The sequence below is a fragment of the Arachis stenosperma genome, chromosome 1 (genome assembly GCF_014773155.1).
Source record: "Arachis stenosperma cultivar V10309 chromosome 1, arast.V10309.gnm1.PFL2, whole genome shotgun sequence".
In the NCBI taxonomy this organism is placed as follows: Eukaryota; Viridiplantae; Streptophyta; class Magnoliopsida; order Fabales; family Fabaceae; genus Arachis; species Arachis stenosperma.
The window spans coordinates 131,508,460-131,530,682 of record NC_080377.1 but is presented as its reverse complement, the minus strand read 5'-3'; the positions used below and the strand labels follow the sequence as shown (position 1 = coordinate 131,530,682).

Here is a 22,223-nt window from a genome sequence, read left to right as displayed (position 1 = left end):
TTTGATGATAAAGGAGATTGTTATTGAACGATTATATGTTCCCTTACATTGACACTGTAAAATCAACTGAAGAAGATGTGCTAGGCTAATACACCACAGTTTGTAATTATGATTTTTGAATAAGGCCTGTTGAATCCTCTTTCTGCTACAACAGCTCTCTTGTCTCCTATTAGCTTTGCCACCCTGTTACATCAATATTACATATTATAGGGGGAATTAGTGTAATTTACTTATGTTAAATTGCAAAGTCTTTGTCTGTTTGACTCACCTGAAATAAGGAGAGCTTGTATTCTCTTGTACCGTTTTCACTTGACTAATCCTCTTCACAACCTCCATTCCCTCTACTACTCTTCCAATCACCAGAGTAGAAGAATCCAACTCTGGTGAATCCTTTGTGGCAATGACAAACTCTGTCCCGTTAGGATCAGCCCCAACTTCTTCCTGATCAATCTCCAGCTTCCCTTTTCTTGCAACCAGCTTCAGTTTCGGAGGCGGTTTTGAAGGGTCTCTCACAACAATTCCAACACTTCCAGCAACATTCTTAGCCCCAGAGCATGTCTCATACTGTCTCTCCCACTCCCCAACCAGAGTATCAGCAGCCAAATCACTCCCTGTCCCTTTTGCAATTTCGGCGTCCACCCCATAGGATCTTAGTCCACCATGCTGCACGTAATTTGGCATGATCTTCACAAACTCTTTTCTTCTGTAGCTAATGCCAGCAGCTCCACTCACAATCTTGCTGAACCTATTGACCCCTATTGGAACATCATCTCCATAGAGACCTATGGTAATCCTTCCAACAGGTTCGCCATCAATCGATACATCCAAGAACACTTGCTTGGTTGGTTTTCTTTCAGTGCAGTTAGGAGTGGTGGCATTCAAATTATTCTCTTCTTGTTGATCAATGTTGCTTGTGTTGGTAGTAACAGCAACTTCTTCCTCTGCTCTTGCTTTGGAAACTTCCACTCCCTGAGAACCCAACAGAAGTAGCAAGCAAGAGTTGCCGTAGATTGCGAGATCCCTACGCGATATACTGCATTGCTGTTTGATTGTTGGGAAAGATTTGGATGTGGGTAGGAGCTGAAATGGCAAAGGGGTTGGTGCTGAAGAACGGGTTGGAGTGTTGAATGGTTGTGGGGAAGGTAATGAAGCTCTTGTGTTTTGTAGCATTTCTATGGTGGTTTTGGCACTGCTTAGGAACTGGTTTATGTTAGTGTCTGCATCAGTTGTAGCAGGTGCAATGAGATTATGGGATTTGGAAAAGTAAAGGGTGGGAGAAGAATAGATAGAATGATGGATACTGAGGAGATTTTGTGGATAAGAAACGTGGAAATGGTTGATGTTTTATGGCAGCTATTTGCTCATAACTTACTCTAAAGGCTAAACCTTGTTCCATATTACACTAAAAATAAGATTAATTTTTCCTTTTGTTAGATAATAAATTAGGAAAGGTGTTCAGTAATTTAAACATTAATTTTAATTAATAAATATTATATATATTTTTATAATTAAGATCAATGATTAAAAATACTGATATATCGGTATTTCAAGAACATTTAAAATTCTTCTAAAAAGTTAATAATACGCGGCATAAATATTTTGTAATACATTATAATTTAATTGATAGGATGAAGAGAAAAATAATTCTCAAATTTTTAACTCAAAGACAAATAAATTTATGACTAATTAAAAATGCAAAAATATCTTTAAACTTCTAAAATGCGAGATATCTAAATTTTTATATCTAAAATATATGAGAACTAATAACTCTTTCAAGACTTAATGATTTATTTGATTTTTCAGTCATCAAATTGACAATAATAAGGGTTATAGGTGCCAACATCCCATCCGACGCTTTGGCCGAGTGGTTAAGGCGTGTGCCTGCTAAGTACATGGGGTTTCCCCGCGAGAGTTCGAATCTCTCAGGCGTCGTTGTTTTTATTTTTCGGGTTTTGAAACGCAAGGGTTTTAGGGTTTGCTTGGAAGTTGTGTAGGGTTTAAGACAATCGAAATTCAGAGCAAACTACACACTCAACCAAAAAAATGTCGAGCTCCTCCGGTTTCACCTCCATCTCAAGGAAGCTCTATCGTTCTCTTCTCTCCGCCCGAAACCCCTACAAACTCAACCTGCCACGTCACTTCTCCACCACCAACCCCCTTTCTGACTCGGACGAGTCATCCCTCCCTGACTCAGACATGTCACCCGATTCTTCCTCTGAACAGCAGCAGCAGCAAAAGTTCTTCGATCGCCCCCTCGAGAATGGCCTCGATGTTGGCATTTACAGGGTCTGGTATTTCGAAATTCTTCTTAGGTTTCACTTAATCATGATTCAATTGGATGAATTAATCAATTAGTTAAGTGATTAATTAATCAATTAATTAATTAGTTGTACGTTTGTTTGAATAATGTTGCTTTGTTATTGAAAGGCTATACTGGTGGGTGAGGCTGGGCAGAAGCCGGTTCAGAAGAAGCTGAGGAGTGGGACAGTGATGACTCTGCTGTCAATTGGGACCGGTGGGATCCGCAATAATCGAAGGCCTCTCGAAGGTGAGAAACCCTCTGACTACGCCAACCGGGGCGCCGTTCAGTGGCACCGTGTTTGCATTTATCCCCAGAGGCTTGGAAATCTTGCAATGAAAACTGTTCTTCCAGGGTAAACAATTAACAAACCCTTGTTTGGATATTTACAAATTCTGGCAAAATAATTCTTCTTATGTATAGATGAATTGTTTGTTCATTTGTTGTAGTTCAATCTTGTATGTGGAAGGAAACTTGGAGACCAAGGTTTTCGCAGATCCGGTCACTGGTCTTGTCCGTCGAGTTAGAGAGGTTGCTGTTCGGAGAAATGGTATTTTTTTTTTCATTAGTGTTGGTTTGATTTCTTAAGTAATTCTCTGCTGTTTGTTTCCTAGTTGACTTTGTATTTAATTGCTTCTCTTTGTTCATAAATCCATATGTCTTTTTGTTTTCTTAGTTTTGACTTTCGTTTCTGTGATGCTTGTATACAGTTTGTCTGTTGCAAATTAGTTAAATGTGGGTAGGTAGCTGGAACTTGGATGATAAAGATGCCTAAGCATATGCGTGATGTTGTCATTGTGGGCTTGTGGCTCTGTAGTGTAGGGTTGCATTGTTTATATAGTGACTTGTGTCACTGGCATGGTTTGTTCTGGTTTTCCGAGTTCTGCTGAAAAGAAAATGGTCTAGGATTGTTGCTTACGATATTATCTAAACAAGCTAATTGGGTCAAAACTCCCACTCGATGACTATGCAGAAGGTTTTTGTTTTTGTTTCAATGTTCTGTCTTGTACACTAGCTCACAGCTCTTACTTGATACCATACTAACACTTTTATATGTTATTAGAGATTAGGGACCTATATATTGTGAATAGCGTTAGAAAGTTTTCTGCAAATTCGCTGCTACTGAAAAGTGAGAGAAAATGAAGTACAGTATTCTTATTGATAGATGATAGAAAATAGGTGGAAAATATAAATGTTAAAATTAGGAATAGGATATTTCATAAATTTTCACCCGATTTATCTTGGTTGAGAGTATAACATAGAAATTAAAAAAAATGACATAAAAAAAATCAATTCTAGATTCCTTTCATTATGCTATGCTAGGAGAATCCATATGTTGTCAGCTTGAAGTGAAAGTGTGTTTTTATTCAACTTCCAACAGTTCTTCATTTCGGTTCTATTGAGCAACTGCCTATTTTCAGCTCAGCAATGTACAACCTACTGTTAATTGTGTATGACATGTTGGATTGTCAATGTTATATACCTAAGGAAATTGGAAAACTGCACCTTAAAAGCCAGCTTTAATGGGGAAGAACCACTCTTCTCACACTACTGATGTAGGACTTTGGGCACCCCATAATACCCAAAGTCCCTAACAGTCAATTGATGGATCTAGGAGATATGACAATTTTATGCCTGGTGCATTTCTTGCAACTTCCAAGAACTGAAATCATTGATATGTGTATTGGGTTAATGCTCTTGAACAACTATTTTAAGCCACTTTCTACATACTTTCTTTCAAGTCTTGCCCTTTAGCCGTGGTTGATATGATCCATGATTAAAATGGTAGTTGTCAAATGACAGAAGATTGCGTGAGAACTAATATGAAGATGCTTAATGCAATTCTATTCGTTCTGATACACAGGTCGAATTGTATTCATAAATCAAGGTGGTGATGATGACCAACAGAAACAATATGAATCCACCAGAACTGTTGGTTATTACTAATATAGATGGATGCTGTAGGAACAACGTGGAATTCGCTTGGCAACGGAGAAAATCTCGAGTTTGTAACTATATTCTGATTCTGATAATTTTTTTTAATGCAAAGTTCGAATTGTTGCATGGACATTTGACATTGAGTGATTACTGTCCTTAATATGTGCAATGTTATGCAGGGAATCTCAAGGGCTTATGTATGGCATGGTGCTAAACGTGTTATAGTGCAAACATTTCAGTCTATTTTTGCTTTGAATTGGAAGAATGATTCTCTTTATGTGCCATTCTTTTTCATAGTCAATACCTTAATTAAATTTTAACACAAATTAACATTATTGAATGCATTCGAGATCTGTATAATAGCATTAATCAAATTGATATGTAGGTTCTTGTTTTCGGACGGTATTAGGTTTTAGCATAACATTTACGTTGACATCACCTCTATTATAAATTAGTAATAAACTAATAATGGTGACTTCAGGGATGATGAATATGATGAGAACAAAGCATGTCACATCTTGGCACATATGTGATATGACATACTAATGCTAATTAAGAGAATTGTTTAAAAGTAGGATGTACCTAACTCCACTCCCTATTATTATAGCATGTATTTTTATGCGAAAGGTGAAAATAGGGAAAATATTCTTTTAGTAGAGATGAAGGTACCTAATACATGCCTGAACGTTGAATTTAAAATGGGTAATGAATCACTTAAGAATACTATGAATCTCCCAACTAATACCCCCGATTCGGCAGGTTCATCGAAATCTAAAATAAGTAATACCCCTTTTTCCTTGTTTCTAGATAAGAAAGCAACAATATATCATTTAGAATTTATTTATAAAATGGTATTCGTATATGAATCCGTATGTCCTCATAAATATTATTATTATTATTCGTTTTATTTGGGTAAACATGTTTTATTTTATTATTTTAATTATAATGGGGGGGGGGGGGGTGAATATGAGAGGACCGAATCCCAATCTTACGATTAGTTAATGCTTAATAGGACCAAAAAGATAAATAAATAAATAAGTTTCATCACCATAAAGGAAATTACCAGAGTCCCCACCTGCATTAGTAAACTCTATTTATCAAGTAACCTCCAAATTAGTTCTTAACGAATTTTAAATTGAATACTTTAGTTCTAATAAATTTTTATTTACTAGAAGTCTTTAAAAATTATTTTTGTAAATTAATCTATCCATTACTTTCAATTAAATTTTTAATTTTCATATTGAATAAATAAATTCTTAACAAATTTTGTTATAAAAATAATTAGATTTCTAAAAATATTATATAAAACAAATTAATCTCCTTTAAAATAAAGGAGTGACCAATTTAGGATCGATCCTTTATTTTTAATTAAGAAAATTGGAAAAAAAATTAATTTTTTACACATATAATTTTTATATATATGTTAGACATATAATTATTTGTTTTGTCGATTTTTAGCAAATCGATGGTGGTTTGATTTTAATGGTCTAGGAGCGAAACCAACCCCTTTTTTGCAGGTACCAATTTTCTATAAGTGTATCAAAGAATCTTGAATTAGACGAGTATTAAAATGGGAAATAAGTTTGAAAAGTGCAAAAGGGCAAAAAAAAATGTGAAATAAAGGATTCGAAAATTAACATTGACTGAAATGGAAAAGGTTTGCATCGAAATGTAAAGAGAGCGAAGATGCCTTGATTGGATCAAAGGATTGTAGACATGGAAATTAAAGGTACTGAAATGTAAATTGAACATGAAAATTAAACAATACCTGAAAGATAAATTTGCTTGAAAGATAAAGTTTTTTGCAAGAATTGTAAATGAAAGGTAAAGACAGTGGAAGGAACACTACCGAAATCGAACTCGATATGAGTGTGCTTGAGTGTATTTCTGAAAAGAAGTTCCAACCCTTATTTCCTAAAACTTACTAATATTTATAGCCCACTTCCATAACCGACCATTAATTACATGACGCTGCCTTGTATGCAAATTCTTAGGTAACTGTTCCGCTCTTTTGCCTATGAACGTTACCCATAAATTTCTCACTTAGAGTAAGCCTTCAACTTCTCTACTTGTGTAACCACTCGATTCTCCATTCGAACAACTGTTCGATTCTTCATTCGAGTACTTGTTCGATTTAGCAAGGTGTCTAAATTAAGTCCGTGTCAAATAACTTTCAATTAATGTCTGCACGTGCATCTTTTCGGCCTCTGTTTCTTTCTTGACCCTTTTCCAGCATTTCGAATCAGCTTAATCTTTCAAAAATAATTATCTCAACTAACACTATTCACATACCTCTTTTTATTATCTTAAATTTTTAAGATAAATAATTTCATGATATAATATCAAACCTATTCGATCTAATATTGTTTGAATCACTTGCCTATAAAAATTTATATTTCAAATAACTATTTTTGGACGTAAAAAAGAGTGTATTATAAATTTTATATTTTTCAAAAATAAAGTATCTAAAGAATTTGTAAATATAATATATCCTTAACCTTGTGACCTAATTTTTGGGGTGAGATAGGTCTATTTATTTAATCTTAATTATAATAGTATAATATTTTTTACCTATATATTTATATCAATCACGACGCACATAATAAAAGCTTTCACTTTTTCGTTCGTAATTCCAGAAATGTGAGAAAAGGGTATCCATGTATTGATCAGCAAGTACAAATAAGAGACACACATGTAATTTTATACATGTCTTAGGTACCCGACCTTATCATATCATCATGATGATCCACTTTCTATTATAAATATTTTATAGGAACATAACACGCATAAGTAATTAATAGAGCAACCACTTTGTCCTATGTGCTTTGTATGCCTTGTGTTGTGGGCTAATTAATTTGGAGCAAATCAACGTCACAATAATAAATGTCACATTAAATTTTCTTCTAAAGAGAGAAAGAGAGAGAAACTTCTCATAGCTCTGTTCATAACATCCACACATACATAAAGAAGAAAGAAGAAAGAATTGAAGGAAGGAACAAGAGAGAATAATACTAATAATGGATGTGAGGAAGGTGGTGGTGGTGGTGGAAGAGGTGGAAGCAGCTAGAACTGCACTTCAATGGGCACTTCACAACATCATTCGCTATGGTGACATAATCACACTCCTCCATCTCTACCCTTTCACTTCTTCTAAATCTAAATCCAAGTCTCGTCTTCTTAGACTCAAAGGATTTCATTTAGCACTTTCATTCCAAGATATATGTAACAAATTCTCAAATGTAAGAATTTTTTTCCACTTTCTTCCTCTTTAGACACTTAGCCTTTCCTTTACTTTAATTTGTATTTTCATTTTTTGTCTTTATTTTCGATCTTTTTTATTTTTTAAATTTTGTGAAAAAAAATATATAAAGATACTAAATATTATATTAACATTTAAATGTTAATGTTAAATATTGGATATATTTTAAGAGTGAAGAAATTATTATTAGTTTGTTTTTGTTACAATTTGTTTGGCTTACTAAATATTGTGGTTGTTCAAATTAATGGTTATGTGTGTTTATAATCTTATATAGGATTGTGTTAACAGACAAAGGTTGAGATTGTTGTGACGCAAGAGAACAAGGAAGGGATGAAGATTGTGGGAACTGTAAGAGACATTGGAGCCTCAATGCTTGTGGTTGGACTCCATGATCAGAGTTTTCTTTACAAGTAAGTCCAATTAATTAATGTCTAAATGTGTTTGTCTAAGGTTTTGGATAATCAGTTTCAAGAGTATTCATATTATTGGAATTGTTAGCATTGAATCAAATATAATATAGTTTCATATGATGGGGTCCATTATTATTATCTTCTTGGGGTGCTTGAATACGTTGGAGTTGGCTCCAGAGAAAGAAATTTAGAAATTGAATAATATGGAAATTGTCAATTTTTTTATCAAGTTCTTTTTACATTTGAGAGAGTTAAGTTTGGATCTCTGTTATAAAACTTTCTATTTAGAAACATGCATTCCTATAGCAAAAAGTAAAGGTCCACTTGTACCTGAAATTTCTGGGGAATTTCACCCTTTAATTATTCATCACTCATATCATTCTTTATTAGTGTATTAAGAAAAATGTTTGGTTGAACATCTATATTATTATATTTTCTATTTTCAATTGACACTTGTATATTTTATCATCTGTATTAATGGGACTTTTACATTAGTACTGAATCTCACATATTTAGATTTTGAACTATACTATGTCTTAAATTAACCCTAATTTTTAAATACTAAAAAAAACTATATTTCTTTTAATCTTTTGAAAAAATTTTAAATGTATCGAAAATAATAGTGTTTCAATTATTTTAACCGTTGATTTCAATTAATATATATTATATATATTTTTTATAATTTAAATTAACAATTAAAATAACTAGAATACTGATATTTTCGATACATTTGAAACTCTTTTTAATCTTTTATGTATTTGATAATTGATAAGACATGATAAGTGGGACATTGGGTGCATTGTCTATATTTGTATTGTGCTCCTTAAACTTAGAAAAGGACCATGGCCATGCCATTGGCATTGTCAGAAACTGGTCTTTTGAAAAACTTTGGCACTTGCACGTGCCTTCTTAATGGCCATACAAAGAAAAACCTAAAAAGCATTTGGGCTCCACTTTGGAATGGGCTATAGCCCCATATTATTTCTTTTTAAAATATTAAAATTTCATTTTAAATTTAAAACTTAGAATTCAATTTTTTTTAGTATTTACAGCCAATTTGAGTTAGTATATTGGTTAGAGCACTCATTCGTTTAAGCAAATATCGAGAGTTCGAATTTTATATTATATATGCAGTAATTCAGTGGTCAATAGATAAAAAATAAAAAAATATTTAAATATCTATAATTTGTAAACACCAAAAACAATCTAATATTAAAATCTAATAATACAATTGATTGGAATAGATATCAAATTAAAATTTATAAGAGCACTAAAAGTTTACAAGGTATATGAAAATTATCATATAATATGATAATAAACTATTTGTTAGTTATGCATAATGGAGCCAAGAAAGCTCCAAAAATAATGTTATCAATACAGGAAATTGCCAAATTGGCAAACATAAGGATAAGCTATTAACAGGGTTGAAAGTTGAAACATAACCTTTCAACTACACTTAGTTTTTTCTTTTTTTTAGTGAGAGATTAGAGATTTTGTATCACAGATGCACTTTCGGCAACAGTGTGATTCAAGAACCCTAACTCTACTCATCCATTCATTGTAGTTTGTGTCTTAATCAGATAGCTAATGCATTGTATTTTAGATGCATTATACTTTTATTATTTTAAGTTGAAAATGACAAAAAAAAATCCTCTAAAAAATAGTGTTTGATAATTTTTGTCAAACAAATATTAATTTTTAAGAGTTATTTTGTCATTCTTTGCTTTTTAAAATTATTTTCTTAACCTTTATTCGGATACATTTTTATATCTAATTTACTCTTTTTTAACTAAACCTTATTATTATTATTATTATCATTAATATCATAATTGAAAGAAGTTTGTTTCTTATTATTTCTTGAACTTGCATAGATTGGCAATGGGGCATAACAACATATCCAGGTACTTCAATTGCAGAGTGATTGCCATAAATCAGCCTCCAATAATGTCCCCACACACTCATCAAAGTTCCATGGTTTCATCACTTGGTGTCTTAGACAGTTCAGCTAACATGGATTTCTCACTTATTCACATCTCTGGATTGCAGTTAATTCCTCCAACATCTACCTTCCATTACTATTTCTTGGCACTTTTATTTTTATTTAATTTTGACCCTGTAAAAGATTTTAATACGTATATTTAGTTACGTATTATTATGTCAGTCGATAATTTTTTTAACATCTATTTTATAAATAATTATCTAAAAAAATAAATATAAATGAATGACCGTATCAAATTATTACACTATTTTTTTTTTTCAAATTAATTACCTATCAACCACCTCATAAAACAATCTTTAATTCTAGGTTTGTTAGTGCTTACATTACATATGATTATACATCTCAATTTAGGGTAAAGTTTAACTAGTTATTACAATATAATAAAAAAAATGAAGGGATGTTTTTGTAGTAATATTTTTAGATATGTATTGCAGAGTTCCAGATACCCCTCCACCGAAAGTGAAATACCAGATTTGCCCTGACCCGACTGCAATTATTTGGAGATTAAAGAAGTCAAGGAGAAGGTAAAAGTAGGATGGTCAACAGTCAACACCTCTATCTCTTCCTGGAAGCTGACTTAGTCAATTTGTTACTAAAAAATATATATATATTAAGAAGGTTCTGCAAACAATTGGAGTTTTGAAATTTGGGCTACTCTTTTCTTTTATTTTTTTCTTTTTTACTCAATCGTAGATACATAGAAATGAAAAGTGCAATTGGCACACAACAAAACATAGTTTGGTTGTTTGTATTGAAAATTTTCTAATTGTATAAAGGATCTTGTCGTAACATTACCAAACAAAACAGTATATAATGGAAGAAAAAAGAAAAGAAAAAAGAGTAGGAAATTATTCCTAGGGTTTCTTTACTTAAATAAATTAAATAAATTTTAAAATTATTCAAATTTCTTAAAGTAATTTTTGAAATGTGAATATATATCCTAATTCTAATAATATATAAATCGTATAAGGAGAATATGATTTATATATAATATGTTAACTACTGTAATCAGGAATAATTTATGTATGAATGACTTCTAAAGAATAATGTATAAATCGTCTTAAGTTGGTCAGCTTTACCAATTGTATATAAATCGTCCAAGATGTGTGGAAAAATTTACGTAGATTCAGACAAAAATATTTATGTGTAAGTTATAATTTCCAGCACTCTGTCACGATTTATATGTCATCTGTAATCCTAGCACCCTGTCACGATTTATATGTCAACTGTAATCCTAAGATCCAACCAGGAGTTACCCACAACTCTTAACGTTGCACACAAAAATCTCCATTTTTATCTTATCTAAGCATTTAGCGATAAAGTTGGGGAAAAAGCTAAGAGAGCCCGCACCGATGGAAAAGAGGCATTAAGTGACCGCGTTTGGCGTAGGGGTGTTAAAATTCAAACCGATTCAAATTAAACTGCTCATTCAATCCAATCTAAACTGAAAAACAATTAAAACCGCACTAATTCGGATTTGATTGGATTCTATTTTTTGCAAACTACTAGATCGGATCGGATTGGATCGAATTTCGGATATACTTTGGATAACCGATCCAATCCATTCCAAACCGCACAATGTGTTATAATATTATTATTTTATTATTATATTTATAATTATACTTAGGGGTAAGTACGATTTTGGTCCCTAAAATTTAGCGCCAGAATCGATTTCGTCCCTCTTCTAATTTTGGATTTAAAATCGTCCTTAACGTTTTTTTTCGTATTAAAATCGTTTTTTTAATTTTTTTTGGACAAAAATACCCTCATCACTATCAACATAATTACTTCCTCCACCACCACCACCACCAACACCAACACCTCCGCCACAACCTCCACCAACACCACCACAGCACCACCAGCACCACCACCAACGCCGCCGCCATCCCCCTCCCACCTAAACCCCTCCTCCCTTCCCCCTCCCTGTCTCCCCTCTTCCCTCCCCCCACCCCCACCCCTCCTTGCCTCCCCTCCCCCCACCCTCACCCCCTCCCCGTTTTCCCTTCCCCGCACCCCACCCCCACCCCCACCCCGCGTCACCCCCCCCCCCCCGTCTTCCCTTCCCAGCACCCCCACCCCCCACCCCCCACCCCGCGTCACCCCCTCCCCGTTTTCCCTTCCCCCACCCCCACCCCCTCCTCGTCTTCCCCTTCCCCCCACCCCGCGTCCCCTCCCCCTCCCCGTCTCCCCCTTCCCCAAATCGATAAATCAGAAACAAAAAGCAACAATAATATTCACAAATCAGCAACAAATCAGCAACAATAATAATAATAATAATAATAAGAAGAAGAAGCGGCAGCGGCGGTGCGGTGGTGGGGTTGGCGAGGCGGCGAGGCAGAGGCGGAGGCGAGGCAGAGGCAGACGCGGTGAGACAGAGGTGGAGGCGAGGCAGAGGCAGAGTCGGCGGTGGGGTCGGCGAGTCGGCGGTGGGGTCGGCGAGCCGGCGCCGTCCCCCCTCCCCCTCCCCTCCCCCTTCGTATACCCTTTGCCTCCCCCCCACCCACAAAACGCGTTTTCTTTTTTTTTTAATTATATATTTTTTTATTAAAGTTAAAGTAAGGGTAAATTTGGAATAAATTAAAAAATGTTATTAAAAATGACGATTTTAAAATGAAATGCAACATTAAGGACGATTTTAAGTCGAAAATTATATCAGGGACGGTTTCGATTCTGGCGCTAAACTTTAGGAACCAAAACAGTACTTACCCCTTATACTTATAATATGTTCAATTTGTTATATATTTTTATATTATTCATGTATTATTATTATTTAATAAATATTTTATGTTCAAAATGTTATTTATTTATTTATTTTAACTAATCTATAATTTTATTTCTATTGTTATGTTATTATTGGCTTTTTAAGATATTGTTGACACTTGTTATGTCATTGTTGATTATTTAAACTTTGATGTTGAGACTTGTTATATGTATTTAATTTTTTTAATTTACAAAACTGCAAATCCAATCCAAATCGCTTGAAATCGGATTCGGATTGGATTTTTTTAAAAAATCATCCAATCCAAACCGCATCGCAAGTAAAATTAGTGTTCAGATTGGATGAATTTTTGATTCAAGACCGATCCAAACCGCACCGCAAACACCCCATCATCTTCATCATCTTCATCATCATGATCATCATCGTTATAGTCATCATCTTCTTCTTATATATATCATTGTTATCGTTATCATAGAATTTTTGCCATATTGATAACGTTGCCTAATTCAAAATTAATTTTTTTTTGTGCATTTGTAGCAAAATTTCGATGTAGGAGTTCTGAATATGAACTGTTATTGTGATGAATATGTTCCATTCTCGTTTTGGTGTATTTTGAAAAACTTTCGGTGTATTTTAAAAATCTTGCGGTGTATTTTTATTCTGATAAGTTCTGCATAATTCAAAACTCTTTCTTTTCCTCCTCCTCATTTTTTGCTACTGTTTCTTCTTTTTCATTATCATCATTTTTTTTCTTATTCATCTTTTTCTTCTTGTTTTACCTTCTCAAGTTTCCTCTTATTTTACTCTATTAACAAGAATAAAAAAAATCAAACAAATAAGAAAAAGAAACAAATAATGCTGCAAAATTACTTGAAAGAGGATAAACATACATTCATTCAGCTAAATGTAAGAAATAATAAGAAAAAAAGAAGAAGAAAAGAATACATTAAAGAAATTATTTTTCTACATTTGTAGTAAATTTTGATGTAGGAGTTCGAAATCAGGACTGTTATTGTGATTAATTTGCTCTATTATCATTTCGGTGTATTTTGAAAAACTTTCAGTGTATTTTAGAAAATTTGCGGCATATTTTGAAAATATTTCAGTATATTTTTATTCTAATAAGTTTTGCATAATTCAAAACTTTTTCTCTTTTCCCCCTCACTTTTCTGCTGTTGTTGCTGCTTCTTCTTTTTCATTATCAGCATCACCTTCTTGTTTTACCTTCTCAAGTTTCTTCTTGTTTTACCTTCTCCATTTTTTTCTTGTTTTACTTTTTTAACAGTAATAAAAACAAAAAAATCAAACAAAGAAGAAGAAGAAATATATAATGCTATAAAATTACTTGGAAGAGGATGAACCTACATTCATTCAACTAAAAGAAAGAAAGAAACAAGAAAAAAAAAGAAGAAAAAATGCATTAAAGAAAATATTTTTTGTGCATTTGTAGCAAAATTTCGATATAGGAGTTCTAAATTTGAATTGTTATTGTGATGAATCTGTTCCATTCTTGTTTCGGTGTATTTTGAAAAACTTTCGGTGTATTTTGGAAATCTTGCGGTATATTTTGGAAATATTTCGGTGTATTTTTATTCTGATAAGTTCTGCGTAATTCAAAACTCTTACTTTTTCTCCTCTTCCTCCTCATCTTCTGCTGCTGCTTCTTCTTTTTCATCATCATCTTCATCATTTTCTTCTTTTTATTCCTTATTCATATTTTTCATTTTATTTTACCTTCTCAAGCTTTTTCTTATTTTTCTCTCTTAACAAGAATAAAAACAAAAAAATCAAATAAAGAAGAAGAAGAAACACATAATGATGTAAAATTATTTGAAAGAGAATGAACCTATATTCATTCAACTAAAAAAAAAAAAATAAGAAAAAAAAGAAGAAGAAAAAATGCATTAAAGAAAATATTTTGTCTATTTATAGCAAAATTTCGATATAAGAGTTTTGAATCTGAATTGTTATTGTGATGAATTTGTTCCATTCTTGTTTTGGTGTATTTTAGAAAACTTGCGGTGTGTTTTGAAAATATTTTGGTGTATTTTTATTCTGATAAGTTCTGTATAATTCAAAACTCTTTTTCTTCCTCTTCCTTATCTTTTGCAGCTGCTTCTTCTTCATCTTCTTATTTTATATTCTTATAATTTTTCTTAAGGGAAAAAAATTAAACAAAGAATAAAAAATATATAATGTTGTAAAATCAATAGAAAGAGGAGGAGAAAAAAATATAGCAATAACAATAATAAAAAGAATGATGATGAAGATGAAACACGTGAAGAGAAAGGAAGAGAAACGCAAAGAAGAAGGAGATGAAGAAATAGAAGGAGGAGGAGGAGGAGGAGGAGGAGGAATGCGGGATACAAACATTGGAGGAAGAACAACGTAATTTCATGCGCGTGTTATGTAAGTGGGTTTTATTGGATTAGGGTTAACTTGTATGCAAAAAATGCTTGTATGTATAGCGGGACTCTAAACTATACTCGGGATATTAATGTAACCAACAACAACAACAACAACGACAAAGCCTTATCCCACTAGGTGGGGTCGGCTACATGAATCAAACGACGCAATTGAAATCTATCATGTATCATGTTTATAGAGAGACCATTTCCATATAGATCTCGTTTGACCACTTCATGGATGGTCTTCTTAGATCTTTCTCTACCTTTCACCCATTGTCCATCTTCCATCTCATCCACTCTTCTGACTGGGTATTTTGTCAGTCTTCTTCTCACATATCTGAACCACCTGAGACGCGATTCTACCATCTTTTCTACAATAGATGCTACTTCAACTCTCTCTCTTATATCTTCATTCCTTATTCTATACAATCGTATATGACCACTCATCTATCTCAATATCTTCATTTCTGCCACACTTAACTTATGTTCGTGCTCCCCTTTGGCCGCCCAACACTTTGTGCCAAAAAGTATAGCCGGTCTGATAGCAGTGCGATAGAATTTACCTTTAAGTTTTAAAGGCACTTTTTTGTCACATATAAAACCAGACGCACTCTACCATTTTGACCAACCTGCTTAGATCCTATGATTTACATCCTGTTCAATCTCTCAATTATCCTGTATGATGCACCCAAGATACTTAAAACTCTTAACTTTTTGTAGGATGTTGTCTCCAATCTTCACCTCTATATTAGGATTTTTCCTTCGCAGGCCGAACTTACATTGCATATATTCCGTCTTGCTACGACTTATGCGCAAACCATACACTTCTAGAACTTCTTTCCATAACTCCATCTTCTTATTTAGGTCTTCCATTAATTCTCCCATAAGGACGATATATTCGGCAAAAAGCATGCACCATGGTACAGGCTCTTGGATATACTCTGTGAGTACTTCCAAGACTAATGTGAAAAGGTATGGACTTAAGGATGATCCTTGGTGTAATCCTATACCAATAGAAAATTTCTCTGTCACACCACCTTGAGTCACTCATAATAACCTCCTCAGCTTGCATCTCCTCATCCACAACTTCTGGCACACTAACCAGGTGATCAAAGTAGATATAAATCTCATTTGTCTCCTTATTTTTAAGCTTATTATTCCTCATGTTATTTATCTCAGTATCACCCCTCATAATATGTAAGCCAGATTCCAAGTCAGGTGCCATGCTATCAAACCAAAATATCGTCATGTATTCTGTGTAACCTAACTCCTTTAGTAATGTTTCAAAATCAAAGAAGTTCACCAAATCAATGTCTAAAGGTGGCCACTTCTTGACTTTTTCATCAACATATTCTAATTTGTCCTATGCATTCCTCTTAAAATCCATTCACGTCCACAACATTTTTAAAAATAAACAACTAGGCAACCCATTTCAACCTACTCAACACTGCAACACCAACATGCAATTTAGGAACAGAGATTGGATTACAATAATGTTTTACATGCCCAAATTCGTTACTAACTTGAATGCCGATACAAGCTGCTTCCACTGCACGACGTCGGTGACTCCGTCAAGTGCGGAGTTAGAGGAGTCATCTGAGTCCTTCATGGTGGCCTTGTCAGCACCCTTGTTAGCACCAAAACTTGCTACTTCCACCACGCTCTGTCCTATCACGCGAAGAAGGTTGAGGGGTTTTGGTTATTTTGTAAATATGAGTTAGGGCTTGGGGGGTTATCAGGGTGAGAATGACGTTTGCTCCTTCTTAATCTAGCAACGACATCGTTTTTGAATGTTGACAGGGGGACAAATCGAACCCTGTCCATTTATCCTAATCCAGGTTGGCACTTAACTCTGGACTAACTGTCAGATCAGCGCTGGTAAGTACTACATCAGACTTTTTCGTCAACTATGGACGGGAGATATACGGGAGGAGCACGATGAGTTATTTTATGCATAAACAAGAACCGGCGTGAGTTACTTTTTTTGTGAGGGATCATCTTGTCCTAATTTAAAATGGACAGAAACCGAATTAAGTGTATACTCTTTATTTTACTTTGGGTCCAATGTGAAATTAGAGGTGGGGAGAAATCAGAAAGTGAATTAAGGGAAAAACATAGTGGGCTTGGTATGGGCCAAGGAATAACGAAGAAGGCCCATTAATGAGTGAGTGAAGCAAACAATGGCCGAGTGAGTGAAGTCACATATGTTTATGACGTGCAGAACCAAGCCACTGGGTAGAGCCAAACTGAGCGAATGACTCAGTGAGTGGGAGAAAGGTGGTTTAATTACTACTTTACCCTCTTTGCTTTGTTTATAGAAAGAAAATTTAGATTGGGTTTGCCTTGTTTCACTCCCTTCTTTGTTTGTGGTTTGAGCGAAGCCGTCAAAAACAGCGAAACACAACACTCTCAGATCTGCAGCAGCTTCAATCTCTACGCCGACGCGCCTCTAACATTCATATCTCTCTCTCACTCTCGGCTCAGATCCCACGCCGATCTTCCTCAGCTTCCGTTCATCTTTCTCTCTCTCTCATCGTAGCAACCAAATTCTGCTTTAAAAGAACAAAAAAATTGAATTTTGAGACTTGGGTTCTCATGAATTCCCCCTCTCCGGTATACCCAATTTCCTCTTTGCCTTTTCATGCTTATTTTACTTTTTTTTTTGGGTCGTTGATTACTTAAAGGAGAACAAAAAATCTTCCTTTTTTCTGACTATTTTTTGTGCGGAATTTTTAGGCAGGTGACAGTTGGTGTTAGTTACATGGAGTGGGGTGATAATAACAACCACTACAAAACTTATAAAGGTACCTACTCAATATCCACTGTGTTTTCTGTTTTTTAGCCTCTTACATTTTCTTTTCGAAGACTCTGTACATTATTGGATTCTAGCTTCGTGTAATGCATGATCATGGTTCCTTTTTCAAATAGCGGGAAAAACTGATGCTTTAGTTAAATTGTTGTTGTTGAGGGACTTACTTGTACATTGTGGACTTTGATCACGTTTTTCCAGTTAAATCTGTGAACTATAGTTTGAGCTACTTTGAATTAGCATAACATGCTATGTGAAATCAAAGAAAGGGAAGTGGTTTTTCACTTCGGCATACTTTAGTTGTTAAATGATGTCTCAGTCTGAGTCTTGTTTTTCAACATCCTATCAATTTCTTGAGGATGCATTTTTTATGACTCTGAATTCCTTCTTCTCTTTTGTTTTGAGTAGGCGACCAAAAACCAATGATGGATGTGGCTCTCATTTCAAACATGGATCCAGTTAACATTGACCTGAGTTCTTCAGATAAGCCAGTTCCCGTTAATCCACAGAAGCCAAGAAAGAAAACAATGACATCGGTTTTTTTGAAGTTCTTTGAGACAGCCGCCGATGGGAAGACTCGGAAATGCAAGTTTTGTGGACAGAGTTATTCTATTGCAACTGCCACAGGTGAACTGTCTTCACCACCTTTTGTGGAGAAAGAGAAAGTGAAAATTTGTTCTGAGATGTAGATATTTGAATGTCTCTTTCTCTAAATAGATTTCTGTCCCCCCAATGTATTTTTATTTCTTCTTTAGATAGTCTTTAATTGCAGCTTAAGTTGACCATAATCCTCATGGGCATATAGCTTTGAAACCTGATAAATGCTTATGAAACTTTGTTGTTTAAATATCTCAAGCTTTTGATTTCAATATTTCATAAATATGCTTCGCTTTTTTCATATATACATTCACTAAAATATCCTTTATTCATGAAGGCAATTTAGGACGGCATCTTGCTAATCGCCATCCAGGTTATGATAAGTCAACGGGAGAGGCTGTCAATAATGTGGCACCCCGGCCCACGGCTGTGGCCAAGAAGTCTCAGCCTCAAACTCAGCCTCAGCCTCAACCTCAACCTCAGCCTCAGCCTCAGCCTCAGCCTCAGTCTCAGTCTCAGCCTCAAGTAAAAGCAAACCGGGTGGATTATGATCATCTAAACTGGTTGCTGATTCGGTGGCTCGTTTTAGCTTCTCTCCCTCCTTCAACTCTAGAAGAAAAATGGCTTGTAAATTCCTACAAGTTTCTAAATCCATCTATACAGCTCTGGTCAGGTGACAAGTACAAGAACGTGCTGGGAGAAGTTTTTAGAAGCATGAAGGAAGATGTGAAAACGATGTTAGAACATGTTTCTTCCAAGTTCTCCATTACTCTTGACTTTTGGACTTCTTTTGAACAGATCTTCTATATGAGTGTAACATGTCATTGGATTGATGAAAACTGGTGTTTCCAGAAACTGCTTCTTGATATCTCGTACATACCCTATCCATGTGGTGGTGCAGAGATTTATCGATCGCTTATAAAGGTTCTTAAATTCTACAATATTGAAAACAGAATCATGTCCTGCACCCATGATAACAGTCAAGGTGCAATGCAGGCCTGCCATACATTGAAAGAGAACTTGGATGGTCAGAAAATAGGGCCATTCTGTTATATTCCATGTGCTGCTCGAACTTTGAATTCAATAATAGATGATGGATTGAAATCTGCAAAAAAAGCCATTTCTAAGATCCGTGAGTTTGTAATGGAGTTAAATTCTTCATCAGTGATCTCTGAAGATTTTGTTCAACTGACGGCAGCATATCAAGAAGGTACTTGGAAATTTCCTCTTGATTTTACGACAAGGTGGAGTGGAAACTACCAGATGCTTGATCTTGTGTGCAAGGTACCATGTTATATTTTATAACCGCCTTAAATGAAAATAAGAATCTTGATCTTGGTAGTATTATATTTTAAATGAATTTGCCTGTGTGTTACTCTTGATTTGTTTGCGGCATCTGAAAAATGTTTGAATCAATGTTGTGCAATATGATGGATGGCTTCAAAACTAAAACTATGTTGATTTTATTTTGCAGGCAGGTAAATCAATGGGAGATGTTATCGGTAAATATGACGAAATTCTAGATAGCAGAATACTTCTGAGCTCCGCGGACAAGAGTTTGGTTAACATCATGCATCAGTATCTTGAACCATTCTACAAGACCACAAACAACATATGCACCACTAAGGTTCCAACAGTGGGGCTTGTCCTTTTCTTCATGGATCATATATTAGAAACAAGTGCTACGTCCAGCGAATCGCGACACAGCCCAGAATGGCTAAAATCTGCTGCAGAAGGAATGACAGAAAAAGCCAGAAATTATATTAGTCAGGTTTCTAACATGTTTACATATATGACAGCGATCCTAGATCCTAGAATCAAGGGAGAGCTGATCCCAGAGGGTTTAACCTCGGAAAATTTTCTGGATGAAGCGAGAACACACTTCATGAGAAACTATTCTACCAGTCATTTTCCATCCATGAGTTCTGGTTACAATGCACAAGAAACGGAAGATGGAGGAAGCGTCTCTTTTGCGGAGGAAATAGCTCGCAAGAAACGCCGAGCAAGCATGAACTCTGCCACAGACGAGCTTACACAGTACCTGGCGGAGGCTCCAGCCCCGATACCAACAGATGTCTTGGAGTGGTGGAAGGTTAATAGCACAAGATATCCTCGGCTATCCGTTATGGCTAGAGATTTCCTTGCTGTGCAAGCAACTTCGGTTGTGCCTGAAGAACTCTTCTGCGGCAAGGGCGACGAAATTGAGAAGCAAAGGTTCTGTCTCGCACATGATAGCGCGCAAGCTATTCTGTGTATCAAGTCGTGGATTCAGGCCGGCATCAAGTTCAAGTTCAAGTCGACGGAGATAGATTATGAGAGGTTGATGGAACTTGCAGCAACATCTGCTGCTGCAACAGATAACAGCCCTGCTAGTTCTGACAAGAAGCAAAAATAAACATGGTCACTATTAGATTATATCTTGATTTGGGACCAAAGAATGTTTTGAAAACTTATTGTTGTATGTATTAGTGTAATGTATTATTTTGTACAGTTGAATTCTGCTAGTAACTTAGCCTTGGAAGAAACATGTTCAATAAGCACCTTATCGCAAGCAAGAATTATTTTTTATTTTTTCACTTATGAACCTGGCAATATCAGAACAGGAATAATACAACTTGGCTTATACAACTCTTAACATTTTGGAGGTCTATAAGTATTTTTTTTAATTATGAAAAGTTATAGCATTAATATTTAGTATGATTTTTAAAATTAAATTATAACTTTTTAAAAAGTTATTTAAATATTTATAAAAAAGCTAAAAAAATAAAATCTTTTATAATAAAAAGATTTTTTTATTACTTTTAAAATAAGTATTTTTAGGATTAAAAAATTAAATATAAAATAACTTATTTGTATGAGTAAATAGTTAAAATGGTTCCTGAAAGATTACGCAATTTGGTATCCGAAAGAATTTTTTAATTAAATTCATCGCTGAAAGATTTTCAGTTAGTCACGTTAATCATTCTATCACTTCCCTCGCTAATGGCGTTAACGGAAGTTGACGTGGCACGTTAGGATCCATGTCAGTACACCCCCGTCCATCCCAGTTGTCTGCCAGTACGATTTTACGAAATTTCGTTAAATTAATCCCTAACTAATAAACCCTAATCCCATCATAGTGCATATATGTCCCTTTATGTTGGAGTTAAGTTGTAGAGGTTTAGAGACCAATATTGGAGATCACTGGCATGATGGGTTGTGAAAATAGAGGTCGTTGTAAAGGGGTCTCTTGTCACTCACTTGGTAACTATGGGTCTAGCTCGTTTATGCGAAAAAAGAGAAAATAAAGACCTTATATGTTATTGTGAGCTGAAGACGTTGATTAAGAAATTTTGAACTTTAGAAAATGCAGATAGATTGTTCCATACATGTCCAAGATACCAGATGAGTTGTTCTCATAAATTCCTTTATCTTCAAAATTCTTACTAGCTGTGGAGATTTTCAATCATAAGATTTTTTAAATTTTTGCAGAAGGGCAGCTATTACAACTTCTTCAAGTGGGTTGATGAAGATGAATATGATAAAAAAAATGAAGATGCAGAAGTAGAGAGTAATCATGATGAGTAGAAAGTATACATTGAATGGAGAATGAGAAGTTTAGAAGCAGAAGTCAAATTTACAAAAATGCTAATGACCTTTATGTTCATTGGATTGATAATTGTGATTTTAATTGTGGGATTAATTTGCACATTTTATATTTTCAAGTGATAGTGCTATTAATTTGTTTTTAGGCATCTAATGTGTTATGAATAAGAACAAATTAATATGTCCTATTGTATTCAATT

General features: G+C 34.5%; 4 protein-coding genes and 1 non-coding gene across 7 annotated transcripts; 4 read left to right on the top strand and 1 right to left on the bottom strand.

Moving 5' to 3' along the window:
* Positions 1–1,328, bottom strand: LOC130937927 (peptidyl-prolyl cis-trans isomerase CYP26-2, chloroplastic). Its single transcript, XM_057867116.1, has 2 exons — positions 269–1,328; positions 1–183 (listed from the first exon to the last, which is right to left on the bottom strand). Exons 1-2 carry the CDS (start codon positions 1,168–1,170, stop codon positions 81–83), a joined length of 1,005 nt encoding a protein of 334 aa, XP_057723099.1. The 5' UTR covers positions 1,171–1,328; the 3' UTR covers positions 1–80.
* Positions 1,329–1,850: 522 nt separating this feature from the next.
* TRNAS-GCU (transfer RNA serine (anticodon GCU)) lies at positions 1,851–1,932 on the top strand. Its single transcript has one exon. It is a non-coding gene; the product is annotated as a tRNA-Ser (tRNA).
* Positions 1,933–1,953: 21 nt separating this feature from the next.
* LOC130962048 (single-stranded DNA-binding protein, mitochondrial) lies at positions 1,954–4,616 on the top strand. 2 transcript variants are annotated; one of them, XR_009079702.1, is made up of 5 exons: positions 1,954–2,286; positions 2,428–2,654; positions 2,749–2,849; positions 4,164–4,304; positions 4,417–4,616. XR_009079702.1 is itself a non-coding variant. In XM_057888137.1 (4 exons), the coding sequence occupies exons 1-4, from the start codon at positions 2,044–2,046 to the stop codon at positions 4,244–4,246; spliced, it is 654 nt and encodes a 217-aa protein (XP_057744120.1). In that variant the 5' UTR covers positions 1,954–2,043; the 3' UTR covers positions 4,247–4,577. The 2 variants fall into 2 exon arrangements, 1 of the variants encoding a protein (XP_057744120.1); XM_057888137.1 differs by having other exon boundaries at positions 4,164–4,577.
* A 2,473-nt stretch (positions 4,617–7,089) lies between these two features.
* LOC130942282 (uncharacterized) lies at positions 7,090–10,550 on the top strand. 2 transcript variants are annotated; one of them, XM_057870994.1, is made up of 4 exons: positions 7,096–7,476; positions 7,785–7,906; positions 9,778–9,951; positions 10,340–10,550. In XM_057870994.1, exons 1-4 carry the CDS (start codon positions 7,255–7,257, stop codon positions 10,431–10,433), a joined length of 612 nt encoding a protein of 203 aa, XP_057726977.1. In that variant the 5' UTR covers positions 7,096–7,254; the 3' UTR covers positions 10,434–10,550. The 2 variants fall into 2 exon arrangements, with proteins under 2 accessions (XP_057726976.1, XP_057726977.1); XM_057870993.1 differs by lacking the exon at positions 10,340–10,550 and having other exon boundaries at positions 7,090–7,476; positions 9,778–10,064.
* A 6,828-nt stretch (positions 10,551–17,378) lies between these two features.
* Positions 17,379–21,052, top strand: LOC130940410 (putative AC9 transposase). The gene is made up of 5 exons (XM_057868543.1): positions 17,379–17,645; positions 17,769–17,836; positions 18,250–18,468; positions 18,776–19,722; positions 19,913–21,052. Exons 2-5 carry the CDS (start codon positions 17,794–17,796, stop codon positions 20,831–20,833), a joined length of 2,130 nt encoding a protein of 709 aa, XP_057724526.1. The 5' UTR covers positions 17,379–17,645; positions 17,769–17,793; the 3' UTR covers positions 20,834–21,052.
* The last annotated feature ends 1,171 nt before the right edge of the window (positions 21,053–22,223 follow it).